General features: G+C 40.5%; 1 protein-coding gene across 1 annotated transcript in view; it reads right to left on the bottom strand.

Annotated features, from left to right (window-relative positions):
* The window catches only part of CORIN (corin, serine peptidase), a 217,925-nt gene that overhangs the window by 72,531 nt on the left and 131,173 nt on the right, over positions 1-14,221 (bottom strand). Inside the window, exons 6-7 of the mRNA XM_059671920.1 lie at positions 9,219-9,332; positions 86-193 (exon numbers count right to left, since the gene is read on the bottom strand). Coding sequence (XP_059527903.1) covers positions 86-193; positions 9,219-9,332 — 222 coding nt within the window. The remainder of the gene's footprint in view (positions 1-85; positions 194-9,218; positions 9,333-14,221) is intronic.

Below are 14,221 nucleotides of genomic sequence, written 5' to 3'. Positions count from 1 at the left end.
ATATTAAACAACAACAAGCTACATGTTCTTGGTGATAAATTTCTGAGATTTTTAATGAGAACCTTAGGAAGACAATGCTACTTACCACAGTTTTGTTCATCACTCAGGTCCCCACAGTCATCATATCCATCACACACAAGGCTGTAATTAAGACACTTGCCCGTGTGACAGTGGAACAGATTCTCGCTGCAATCTGCAAATAAGAGAAACCACTCAGGTACCATCTGAACAGAAGGTGATGCTATAGTGGTGCTCTATGTAACAAAAGCATATCAGCAGGAGGGAAACCATAGTGACAGCCTGGTCCACACCTACTGCTATACAGGTGAGGAGACTGGTGCAGAGAGATCCAATGACTTGCTCACGGTCACATAACAAGCTACTGCAGAACCAGGACTAGGACCTTGAGACTTTTACTTTATATCCCCTGAAAGCTCCTTTATAATCAAATATGAGAAATGATATTCTCAATCCATCATAATTCCTCATGAAGTTCATATTCATACAGAAGCAATGACTTTAGTAGAGGGTAAGTAGCTATTTCCTAAAAATGTTTCCTTTGCAATGAAAGTCTAGTTTTGTCCATGATAAGCATAAACACAATGGAGAGAAAAACTTATTTAGATTATAGAGTCATTACTCACTTTCATACAAACATGATCCCTTAAGTCAGCGGTTCTCAACCTGTGGGTCGCAACCCCTTTGGCAGTCGAACGACCCTTTCATAGGGGTCGCCTAAGACCATCCTGCATGTCAGATATTTACATTATGATTCATAACAGTAGCAACTTACAGTTATGAAGTAGCAATGAAAATAATTTTATGGTTGGATCACAACATGAGGAATTGTATTTAAAGGGCCAGAAGGTTGAGAACCACTGCAAGTCAATGGAGTGTTTCATAAGATGACCCTTAAATAAGCAGGTACTGTCCTAGAGTATGGCAGCAAGATAAGAATGAGTGGTATGCAGCTTCAGGAAGCATATAGTTTAATGTTGGAATGAACAACATGTGAGGAAATTTTAATAAGAAGATATGTCTTGTTTTTGGGCAAAACAGAACTCATATCCAAGTTCTGCCATCTACTAGCCATGGGAATTTGAGTGTATTAGCTAAACATCTATGAGTCTGTGAACTGACCTATGAAACTGGGATAAGATCATTAGTTAATAGAGATTAATAAAATAATGTGTGTAAGATGTCAAGAAAATTCAATGGGAAAAGAATACTCTTTGACAGATGGTAATAGAATAATTAGATTTTAAGTGTACAAAACTGAACTCTGACCTTTACCTCAAATTATACACACAAATTATCTCAAAATGGATCATAGACTTAAGTGTAAGCGCCAAAATTATGAAGCTTCTAGAACAGCGGTTCTCAACCTGTGGGTCGCGACCATCGGGAAACACATATAGCATATCAGATATTTACATTATGATTCATAACAGTACAAAATTACAGTTATGAAGTAGCAACGAAAATAATTTTATGGTTGGGGGTCACCACAACATGAGGAACTGTATTAAAGGGTCATGGCATTAGGAAGGTTGAGAATCACTGTTCTAGAAGAAAATATGGGGTGGGGGGGGGACTTTGTTCTTTGACCTTGGGTTAGACAAAGAATTCTTAGATATGCCAACAAAAGCATAGGCCATGAAAGAAAAATTAATAAATGGACCTCACAAAGTTAAAAATATTTGTACTTCTAAAAAAATATTATTAAGTTCTGTATTGTTTGAATTTTTGAGCATGCATCAATTTTATAAAAACAAGACAGTATTCTCTTAAAAATGTATTTTACACAACTATTACATTATTTAAATGGAAGTTCTTTCTAATAAAAATTATTCAAAAGTAAAACAAAGAATTAAAATTAAAATGCTATTAAGAGAATGAAGAGAATAGCCAAAGAACACATATGCATAGCCCATGGACACAGACAACAATGTGGTAAGGGCCAGAGGGAGGTGGGGGCAGGGTCTGGTTGGAGAGGGACAAAAAGAAGGAAATTAGGGGATATCAGTAATAATGTCAACAATAAAATATTATTAAAAAAATAAAAGAAAATGAAAAGATAGACAAGCTATATACTGAAAAAATATTTGCACATGATGTATCTGATAAAGTATACACGGAACCCTTACACTCAATAATAATAAGTCCCAATTACAAATTAGCAAAAGGCTTGAATAGAAAGTCATCACAGGAGACATACAAATGGCAAATTGGCACATGAAAAGGTGTTCAATATAATTAGTTATTAAGGAAATGCAAATTAAAACCACAATAAGATACCATTATACACCTCCAAAATGGCTATAATGAAAAAGACAGACAATAGCAAGTATTGACAAGGATTCTGAAAAACTGAAACTCATATACCACTGGTGGGAATGTAAAATTATAATGCCACCATGTAAAGCTGTTTGGCAGCTTCTTATAAAGTGAGCTATAACTTTACCATATGATTCATGAATTCTACCCTTAAGAATCTACTCAAGGGCAATGAAACATATATCCACACAGAGACTAGTATGTGCATTGTCCATAACAGCATTATTCATAACAGCCAAAAACTAGAAACAATCCAAACACTCAATGGTGAGTGTATAAATAAGACGTAGTATATGCATATGATGGAATACTATTTAGAATTAAAAGTATTGAACTAGTGATACATGTGACAGCATAGATGAACCTCAAAAACATTATGCCAAGTGAAAGAAACCAGACACGAAGACTACAGATTGTGTGATCCACTTATAAAATTTCCATAAAAAGCAAACTTATAGAGACAGAGATCAGGGCCGTGGTGATCCGTGGGTGGAGAAGTAGAAGTGCTTCTCTGGAGACTGACTGCAAATAGGTGGGAGGGAAGTCTGGGGGGAGATGGAAAAGTTCTAGAAGTGGATTGTGGTGATGGTTGCACAACCATAAATTTACTAACAATCAATGGGATACATTTATGGTTTGTAAATTATACCTCAATCAAACTGCAAAACTGTTTTAAATTAATACAAAATAATAAAAATGCCTGCATTGGCTAGAAAGTAGATTTCTTAAGTGTATTATCTTTCCTCTTATTTGAAGTGAAGTAAGTACAAAAATAGATCCTTAAGTCTGGAGAGAGAGCATGGGAGATGGACAGAAGTGTGGATGGCATTAAAACTTCACTATGTTTCAGGTAGAGGGAATAACAAGAACATGGAAGAGGAGAGAAATAAGGGTACATTTGAGGGTCAGTCTACTTAGCTGATGAAGACCAAGAATCTAGTAGTCAGTAGTACAGCCCCCTGAATTCCAGCTGATCATTTCTCCTGAGGCAGAAGCCTTATCTCATACAATTGGGCTCTATCCTTTTAAAATAAGTTACGTAAATACTTTAGAATAACATCATTTTAGAAACAAAATGGGCCTTAGAAATCATCTGTTCAGCACCCTCATTAAGAAGGTGTTTTGTGTACACAAACACACATACATGTGAACACATTGCTCACACGTATATACATGCAGAAATTGTAAATATTCATTTTCATTTCCCCCAGGCTGAATAATTTTCAAATGAGAGTAACCATCATAAGGAAAAATATAAGAACTACAAAGAGGTTCTAGTTTCACCTGGAGAGCTGTACTATTTCCTCCCATTCAGCAGAGGGCGCTAACTCCCCACTCTGCACGCAATCGCTGCCTGGGACTATTGCACATGAGCTAGCTGAGTCTGAAAAAGATTCTGACCTTTGTGTTCTTGCCCACCAAGCAGAGTTGGGAAATCTGTGCATCAAGATACATGCATTTCCTTGAAAAGTTGTAAAAGGTCTTTTTACAGTTTTGTTTTGTTTTCACCTAAATTACTCTTGTGGGAAGTTTTGAAGCAGTATGCTAGAATACGTAACGTCAAGGATTCTCAATTGGACCATTAATGCGAAAGTACTCGCATTCCCTGAAAGTGGTGGTGCGGTGGAGGGGTGGCATATTTTAAACCATATGAGTTAGGTGGGTTTTTTTTTTTTTAAGCGGTACACCTCACTTCTTTTGATTGCAGGACTGGGGCATCAAACACTCCTTACAGAATCTGATTAACACACCAAAATTCATGTGTCCTCTGTGAAACCTATTCTAGGATCCCCAGTAATTCACACTAAGACCTCATTTGAGATATTTTTAAATTAATGCTGTCATGTATTAAATTATTTCATGGATGACTCAAGCATTAAAGAAAACAATTCCTTATTATTTACACACACGGGTACAGATTCAACTTTCCACTGTTATGGCTTACTTGGTTAGAAGCCATACTCAGAGGTTAGATACAAAATTAGCTACATTTGGAAAACAACTTGTTATTTCCCTAAGGTCTGTGTGACTAGTAAACACACAAAACCTGAACCGGAGGCACTGCACAGCCAGAAATACACAGCAAATAGCAAAGATCACAGTGCCTCCTTTTAGTGGAGTAAATGTTTATTTGCACTGAAAAGAAATGTCAGCGCAGTTTGGGGCCAACGAATGAAAATGTTCAAAAGCTACTTGCTGTGATTTTCTTGCTCAATACAAGCATAATTTTGCATGACCTGAGGTAGATGTTTTTCTACATACAGATCATTTTTCTTAATGAGAGCTTGATACAAAATGTTACTTCTGAAGTTCTTGCATGTTAATATTTATTTCAGTTTGGCACCTCACACTATTAACTTTTGTCTCTTAAAATGATTGTGAGATTAAGGGAGAAAAAGAAGGAACAGAAAACCTTTTATCAAGGATTTCACTCAATTTGCTCAGTCTCTATGAGTCTGTAAGCATTAATATGTTGCCTCATTTCAATTCCAGTATGGATGCTCAATTTCTCCCTCCAAATCCCCTCAATTTCAGATGACCAGAGAGGTTAAATGGTTTGCCCACAGTTGCCCAGCTCACTAATAGCAGGGCTATGAGGTGAATCGAGGCTTCTAGTCTACCTGGGGTTCTTTTGACTACTGACTTCTATCTTTGGTTCTCAACCTTCCTAATGCCGCAACCCTTTAATACAGTTCCTCATGTTGTGGTGACCCCCAACCATAAAATTATTTTCGTTGCTACTTCATAACTCTAATTTTGCTACTGTTATGAATCGTAATGTAAATATCTGATATGCAGGATGTATTTTCATTGTTCACGACCCACAGGTTGAGAACTGCTGAAGGGTTTCTGAATTGCAGTACTGTTGACAATTTGAACTGCGTAATTCTTTGTTGTGGGAGGGGCTACCCAATGCAATGTAGCAGCATCCTTGACCTCAACTCACTAAATGCCAATAGCATTGCTCCCAACCCCCACGGTTGTGAGCATCAAATCCGTCTCCATATATTATAAAAATGTCCCCTAGAAGACAAAATTGTCCCCAATGGAGAACCACTATTCCATGGTATCTGAAGATCACCTCAATCCAAAGCCATCTATTTCATCAGCTCTTTCATACCAACCAAACTCCCAGTAACCTTCCTCTCTTCCCAATTTACAGGACCTCCCTTTCTGTTTACAGCACTCTTCTTTTGCTTTGTGACATCTCTTCTATTACATTGTTCTAAAATACCACATCCAGTGATCTCTATGCTTCTGTGCCATTTCCCTGGTTAGATTAAAAGCCTCGCGAAGAAAGAAACCATGTCTTAAGAGTCATTATACTTCCTAGGCATCTAGAATATGCTTCACACACAGCAGGAATTCAAGGATATGCAATAGTTGGATTGATTCAGCATAACCAAATTGCCACTAAACAGACGTGAATTTTCCAGAAGGAAGCTTCTTCCTTCAGTGGAGAATGAAATATTTGTATTATTTTGATGGAAATATTTCTCATATTTACTTGCATCCCTATCTCAGTAAAAAAGAATATCGTAAATGCAGTCACTTGTGATGATTGGGAAACATCATTTGGAAAACCACCTGAATTAGAGTTTCTACATGTGGAAATGCCACTGTCAACCCATCTGGATGACAAAGAAAACCAGGGCTAGAGAAGTCGCCTGCCTAAGGTCGTAGAGCTAGAAACTTTTAAAAGAAAACTTTTCATAATTTTCAAAATTCGTTATGCTACATCATTAAATTGTTCCAGGTGGTTGGAAATCTGTTCGTTCTACAAATACTTAGGATGAGACTGATAAACACAGCAAAATTAGTTAGGGGAGAAAGCCAGGAAGCAGTCCCGATACCTGTAATAGGCAGTCATCTCCCAAGCACAACAGAGCATCCAAAATAGACATTTGCCATAGCAATGATCAGAATAAAACCACTCGCCCAGTCTTTTATGGACAAGGGCAAGTCAAAGGCAGCACAGGAGCAAACAGCATTCAACTTGGCCCCATTCGAGACTGGGTTCAAACCTAGCACTTGGAACCACTGGCAAATGTTTTCATTGCCTTAAGCCTCAGCTTGGCATCTGAACAGAAGGGGATGAGAATACCTTCTTTGCTGAAAATTAAGTCAAATCATGGAGGTACATGCTTCCAGCACAGTTGATTGGGGAATTCACAAATAAAATACACCTTCCCTTCCTTTCTTTCAAGGCCTTCCCCTCCCCCTCCCCCTCCCCCTCCCTTTTCTCCTCCTCCTCCTCCTCCTCCTCCTCCTCCTCCTCCTCCTCCTCCTCTTCTTCCCCTATTTGCCAGAAGCCGAGCACCAGGCTCCTCCTCCTGCTCCTCATTGGGAAGGCCCATCACAACGTCCCCCCCTCCTCCACCTCCCCAAAAGTGTCTTATCTGTGGGCTACCTTCATGCTCTGATTGCTGCAGGTCCTTCACTGCAGGGTGGGGACAGCGGGAGGGTGGCACCCTCTCCAAGCACACGTGCTGAGATTCCACAGAAGCAGGTGACCTTGTGAGGTCAGAGACAATTGCCTGCAAAGATTTCAATGTCTGCCGACGCATCTTCACAGACAAGGATTCTGAGGAATGCATGTCCACAACGGACCCGACCAGATCGGTTTGGAAGTGTGTCTAAGGAAAGCCGTATCTTCTTTAAGGAAAAGTTCAGCCCCGAAGACATTGCTAAATACCTTCCAGAATAGGAATACCATCTCTGTCGGGCACTGGCTAGGAAAATGTACTCCTTCAAATTCAGTTTCAACAAAGGCAGCAGAAAGCTCTCACTGTGTAAAGTGCCATGCTCAGCGCAACAGAGGAACATAATGAGGAAGCCCGTGTCGGGCCACCCCTGGGGGGAGAGGCACATGGGAAATTTTAATACCATCACATGGGCCACAACTGAGAGAGAGCAGCATTCCCATAAATTGGATATAATTCTATTTAAATTCCCTATTGTGGGTAATTTGCACAACATTTTCTTGTAGTCCACAGCAGCATTCCCTAATGCAAACGTACATCCTACAAAAATGTTTTTTATATAAAATCATCTGCCATAGGTTTTCCTGAAGAGGGAATTCCAAATTATAAAAACAAATGTCTCAGTGAAAACATTTCCGAAAATATGGGTGGCATAACTGAAGTTCCACAGGATGCTAGCTAGATATTCTGCAAAATACATCAGTGAATGAGTGAATAAATAAATATATAAATTAAGCTTAGGGTATCTCTAAACATGTAATTTTGAGGAAATACCAAGTTAAGCAAAATGAATGTCTTTTTTTTTTTTTTGACTTGCAGGATTTCTTAGAACCTTTAAGGCAAAAATATGAATTGTAAATATCTTAGAAGTAAATCTGATAGACAGAACTTCTCAAACTTATTTTTTTCTCTCAAACATTTTTCAAGACTCAGGCAATGTGGAACACCAGTTTGGGAAACACTGATCTGAAATGTTACCATGATATATGGCCTTTCAAAAGTTATGACAAATAAGCATCCTAACCCTTCAGATGGAAGAAAAGTTGGTCTACTTGACACATAGACCAGAGGAATCTCAACTGTGGTCAATCATTGCGAGCACTTACAAAGGGTTGGCAACTTCTACGAGGAGTAAAACACAGCTTTTCTCATAGTAATGATTGCTGCTCATGTAACCATTAAAAAGCAATTAGAACACAATAGCATATGGTTCTGTTTTAGATGCAGATCCTACATTGTATTCTTGAGGCTAATTTTTCCTTTTTATCTATTGCAGAAGTGTAAAATGACTTGCAATCTGAATATGCGTTTGTCATGGACTGAATGTCTGATCTCCCAATGTGCACATATCGAAGGCCTAGCCCCCAACATGACCCTATTTGGAGAGAAGGCCTGTGAGGAGGTCATGCAGGTTGAATGAAGTCCTAAGAGTGGGGCACTAATCCAATAGGGTGGTACCCTTGTAAGTAGAGGATAAGATACCAGAGCACCCCCCAACACCTCTCTCTCTCTCTCTCTCTCTCTCTCTCTCTCTCTCTCTCTTTCCCCTTCCCCTTCCCCTTCCCCTTCCCCTTCTCCCTCTTTTACTTCCTTCTTCTCCATATCCCCCTCTCGCTTGCCCTCTCTCCCTCTCTCCCTCTAAGGAGGCCAGGTGAGCACACAAGAGGACAGCAGCCGCCTACAGGCCGGGAAGAGAACTCTCGCCAGACACCGAACCCTGCTGGGCCTTGATCTTGGACTTCCCAGCCTCCAGACAGTGAGAAACAGCTTCCTGCTGTAATAGCCATGAAGTCCGTGGAATTCTGTGTGGCAGCCCAAGCACATTAATGCAATACTGGGCAAACCGCCGACCAATCCCCTGAAGACTAATCGAATCGATGGTAAGTTAAGGGCGGGTGTTGAAGGCTGAACCCACCGAGCTATGGATCTCAAACAGTTAATGCCACTGACCACCTTCAGGCTTAGAGGAAGCGTAAACCAACAGGAGGCGAGGCACCTGCTGTGTCATGAATGTGAAGAATCATGAGGGCGAAAAATGTTCCTATTAAAATGTCCTTTAAAAAAAAAGTTGACCTTTATACCCTTAAAGCTTTAACAACAAAAACAAAAATCCTCACCCAAGCAAAATAAACGACAAGCCTTCTCCTCATTTTAAGACACTTTATGCAAACACACTTCCACCCCCGATCTGTGCCAGGCGCACAGAGCTGCTGAGTTCCTACAGGCCTGCGAAAGGTGTGCAAACACAGTGCTGCCCCAGCGGAAGGCAAACTCCTCCGAGCATCCAGCATAGGCCGGTTGTCAGGACGGGGCAGTGGGGCGGCTGGTCTCCAGGCGCCCGCAGAGCATCCCTGTCCTCCCCGCCCGCGCCCCGCGGCCCCGCGGCCAGACACATACTGCAATGAGCCTCGTCGCTCCAGTCGTCGCAGTCGTTGTAGCCGTTGCACTGCAGTTTCCGGGGGATGCAGATCCCACTGGCGCACAGAAAGCTCTCGCCCCCTCCACAGAACGCTGAAAAGGGAAGAAAAACAACGTCAGAATAATGCTTTGGGTTTTTTTTGTTGTTTTTTTTTCCTTTTAAAAATAAGAGAAGCAAATAAAGAACAAGAAACACTTCCCTTGCTGTTCAACAGATTTGTTTCTAAATCCCCGCCGTTTCATGGTCATCAATTTTTCCTCTGGCCCTACAGACGCTTCCCTGTGACACGACTTGGAGATAATACAAAAGAAATCGGGCCCCTGGGCGGCATGTGTGGAGCTCAAGAGAGCGGCCCCATCGATTGTTCAACCTCTGTAGGGACAATACCAAATGGGAGTATTTTTCTTAATAACTGAAAATTATTTCAAACTGGAGGGCTATTTATTGAACAAATACTTTTTAAAAGCTTTCAATAATAAACCACATACGGGTGATTATTAGAAAAAAAGACAAAAAACAAAACCCCCTCTAGCTTCTAAAACACTATTCAATGTTGCACAGAGAAAGGTACAGCAAAATAGTCACCTGCAGTGTGCTCAACACAGGCACGGACTCCAGGCCCCTGTATTTAAAATATATTTACTCGCCTTAATAAAAATGCCAGTTAAAAACCTCCAAGTCTGTTCTTGGCATAAAGAACGTAAAATAGCATTAGCGAATCATATTTTCATTCTTTTCTTTCCCTTAACGTAGTTGTACTTTGGTATTATTTGCTTTTTAGCACTGTGGTGCTCATTTTCTTCTGAAAATTCAACAAATAATCCATTGTTTCAAAATTACTAAGACAATAAATGTAAGATAAAAGCTTAGAACATATTTTAATAAGAGAATAAATCAGCTCCACACAGTGAGTGTTAAAACACACTTAAGTATTTGGTAATGTGTATCAAATGCCTTTTACATGCACATAACCTTTGACCCAACAATTTTATTTCTTGAATTTTATACAAAGGAAATTATTATGAATAAATACAAGTTTTTCTTTTCAGGGATATTCATGCCATCATGGTTTATAATTGAGGAAACAAATTTTGGTACCTCCCTAAGAAGGAATACCATTACAGTCATTGAAACGTATATTGTCAAAAATAATGTCCTGGAGCACAATTCAAGGTAATAAGTAGTAGAAAAACACCATATGGTCAAAAAAAAAAAAAGCATAATATAATTTGGCCTAAAAAGAAGTAAATCAAAGGTCACTGTGATTATATATCTGGTATTAGGATTAAACGTAATTTTTACCTTCTTCATCGTATTACACAAATCCATTGCATTTTACAAATGTTCTTCTAATGACCATGTCTTCCTTTGTGAACTTAAAAAACCAACAAAAACCACCAACTTTTTTCATGAGTTCTCGATTCAGAGTACTAGTAGATAAATACAACCCTTGAAAACTTCTGTCTCTCTTTGTCTTCCTCCCTCACTGTCACCGCTCCCTAAACCACATATTCCTTGATGAAATGAATCTTGTTGACCAGCTAAAGGGAACCAGGAAACATGCAACATTTCTTACTCAGAAACTGAAATTCAGAAAAGTGCAGACTCTGAACGCTTCAGGCCTGAGGCCCAAGTCTGTCAGAGCTCCCGTGTTCCTGGCCCCAACAGAGGGGCGGCACCCGAGGGCTCCTTCATTCACATTAGCCAGGGAGAGTCACCTCCATCTCAATGGGGCACAATACACTGGCACAAGGCAAAGACAAAGTGCTATTCATGGATTAGTTCCCAATGCCGTCACAGAAATCAGAATTTCGATTTGCTGGCCATTAAATACTAGTTGATTTGGCAAGTTTCTATGATGCTATCACGTGCAATCCTCACCATATCAACAACAAAAGTCTGGTTTCCCGTTAAACCCCAGGATTTCCATATCAATACAAATTAGAGCTACGGACTTCACCTGCCAAAATATGAAAGGCGTTTATATTTTGCATAGCCTTAGAGGGGGCAGCACAGGACTGTACCTGTTACTACAGGTACAGACTCCTAAAGGGTGGAAAGGAAACCAGATATAAAGTGAAAAACGCTTAGATTGTACTAGCCGGTCTAGACAATATCCTCTCTCCAGGCTTAAGAGAAAATGTTCAAGGAATAAGTGTTGATCCTATTGTGAGGCTGTTTCTGTGTTAGACTAGAGAGTGCACGAATTCCATCTGTCTGCATTTCAGCAACCGCAATGCCTCAGAAGTATTGCATTCCCTACCTTATGGTGCTGATGATTCCTCGGAAATGCAGCTGAGAGCTCAGCAGTAAATATCTAGACTTCATCTTTAAGACCCTATATATGTTACTGCAGTAAAGCTATTTCTGGTGTACGGTTATATCAAATCTGGATCGAATTTAAAGCATAGCATTGCTTGCATTGTTTTGATTATCGCCATCCCGTGGTGTCTTGGATGATTCTGCACAAACTGACTTCTTCTGTGTGGTTCCTCAGTGGGAGGTGTGGCTGCCCTCGGCTTTAGGACATTGTCAATTGTTTCTTTATTCTTTCTTTAGAAGTTCATAGTTTCATTAATCAATGTTATTTTTGTACAATTAGAATAACTGTTGGATAGGTTCTGTTTGATTTCTCCTTCACTTGTACTCAGAATGTCTACTTTTATTTGTGTGAAACTGTTCAACTAAGCCAAGTACTTCAAAAACACCTTATCTGGAATTTCCAAACAGCCCCTTAAGGTAGACAGGTAGACATTCTATCACATCTTCCTTGGGAGAAGTGGTAGTTTACAAATACAGGAGCTAGAGTGTCATGTGGTTAAGACAGCAATTGCCCAGAGCCATGCAGCCAGGAGAAGGTGAAGACCACCCAGAAGAGTGAGGTCTGTGCTCAGTCCTCCACACTATCCCCAGTCCTTGTCTTTGGTACAGAAACAGCTGTGGTCAGTTCAAGGCCACCAGCGTTGGGTAAAAGTTCAAACTTGCCTTTATTTTTCTTTCTAAACAAATGATAAATGTCTGTCCTTTGGGTGGACTGCACCAGATGCGATGACATTCCATGTCAGCTCTGGGTTTCTGTAGAGATTTTCAACCATAAATTTTACTGTTTTATAACAATCATCTTCCAACAGCCTTTATTGAGGCTTAGCCCTTTAGGTGACAAAGAGATTCCCGAGGCAAAGTCATGCTACACAATCTTGGGACCATTTTCACTAACATCATCTATAATTCTAAGAGGTACATACTGGGCTTTAAATAAATGGCAGATTGGCCAAAGGAAGATTCATTCATTCGTTAAACAAATATTTACTACCTACCACGTGCTAGGCATTATTCTAGCACCTAGAAATACAGCAGTAAAGAAAACAAAAATAATTTCCCCACCTTCATGTAGCATGTACTCTACTCATCATCATCTGATAAAGATACTTTTACCAACTAAAGATACATCACACCAACGTTGACTTCTATCTACACATATGACATTTAAATAACATTAATGCAAAGATTTCAGTATACAGAGGTGCACTGCCTAAGATGTTAGTTTACCTGTCCAGAAGATGAGGTCAATTATAAATCACCTGAACTTGAACTCCATGCATGCTGAAGAATATATACCCGTGAAGATGATCAGCTCTTTTCACTATTCTTGTCTCTGGTAACGGACCGCTGAAGTAACTGCCATAGCCTGAAATGACTTGTAGATGTTCTGCAACTATTTCCAGCCCTCTCAGTTCTCTCTGCCTGTGTATTATAGGCAGCATTTACTAGTATATTGGCAAAGAGTATTTTTCAGAAATTACTCACCAGTCTCTGTGTAGTGTCCTCATTCATCCTGTCTTGGAGCCTTATTTAAAGTCTGAAGCTCCCATTCAATTCTACCTCTGAAGAGAAAGCTGACCTGTCACAGAGCATCATCACCTGAGCCTGTACTAAGAGCTTGTCAGTCCTTCATTGAACATGGTGCTTGAAATTAAGTTACTGCCAACCATATTGCTTCTGCCTTTTACAAGGCTATTTAACTAGAGAAAGAGAATGAGTGTAATCTTTCAGCAGCCATTAGAAGAATTCCTCCTGTGGAGAGCACTGTATTTTTGGACATAATCCTATTGAATAAAGAGGGAATATGCTAATTGACCCTCACACCATCACAAAGACAGCAGCGACCACAGCCAATAAGGAGAGAATATGCTAATTGACTGCCACACCCTCAAAGATGGTGGTGCTCACAGCCACAAGATGGCCAGCAGGGGAGGGCAGTTAGGGGCGACTAGGCCGGCAGGGGAGGGCAGTTGGGGGCAACCAGGCTGGCAGGGGAGGGCAGCTGGAGGTGATCAGGCTGGCAGGGGAGCAGTTAAGCATCAATCAGGCTGGAAGGGGCGTGGTTAGGGGGTGATTAGGCTGGCAGGAAGAAGTGGTTAGGGGCAATCAGGCAGGCAGGCTAGCGGTTGGGAGCCAGCAGTCCCGGATTGTGAGTCCCACAGGGATCGGGCCTAAATCAGAAGTCGGACATTCCCCGAGGAGTCCCAGATTGGAGAGGGTTCAGGCTGGGCTGAGGGACACCCCCACACACACACCAGTGTATGAATTTTGTGCACCGGGCCTCTAGTAGATTGATAAAGTCATTGGGTGAAAGATAAGATGTGACAGAGCAGAGTAAAAACCCAAAGTTATGCTCAAGTAAAGCAAACTTGCTCTTCACCCTACTTTCTAAGTCATATCAACTAGATGGTCCCTCATTTTGTTAAACATTAATATGTTTGGGTAGGTGTGCATAGGGATATCAGAAAGTTCTGTGTATAAAAAGAGTGAGGATCCCCAAGGGGAGAGAGAGGAGGGAGCCAGCGTTCTTGGCACTGCCAGGAGGGAAACATAAATAAAAAGTTGGCTGAGCCTCCCTGAGGGGCAGGGTATAGAGAAGACCCTTTGGAAGACAGAAATATCTAATGGGATATTTCAAGTTGTTTTCTGAGGAATGGGA

The sequence above is a fragment of the Myotis daubentonii genome, chromosome 1 (genome assembly GCF_963259705.1).
Source record: "Myotis daubentonii chromosome 1, mMyoDau2.1, whole genome shotgun sequence".
NCBI classification, from domain to species: Eukaryota; Metazoa; Chordata; class Mammalia; order Chiroptera; family Vespertilionidae; genus Myotis; species Myotis daubentonii.
This window is presented reverse-complemented; position numbering and strand designations above follow the sequence as displayed.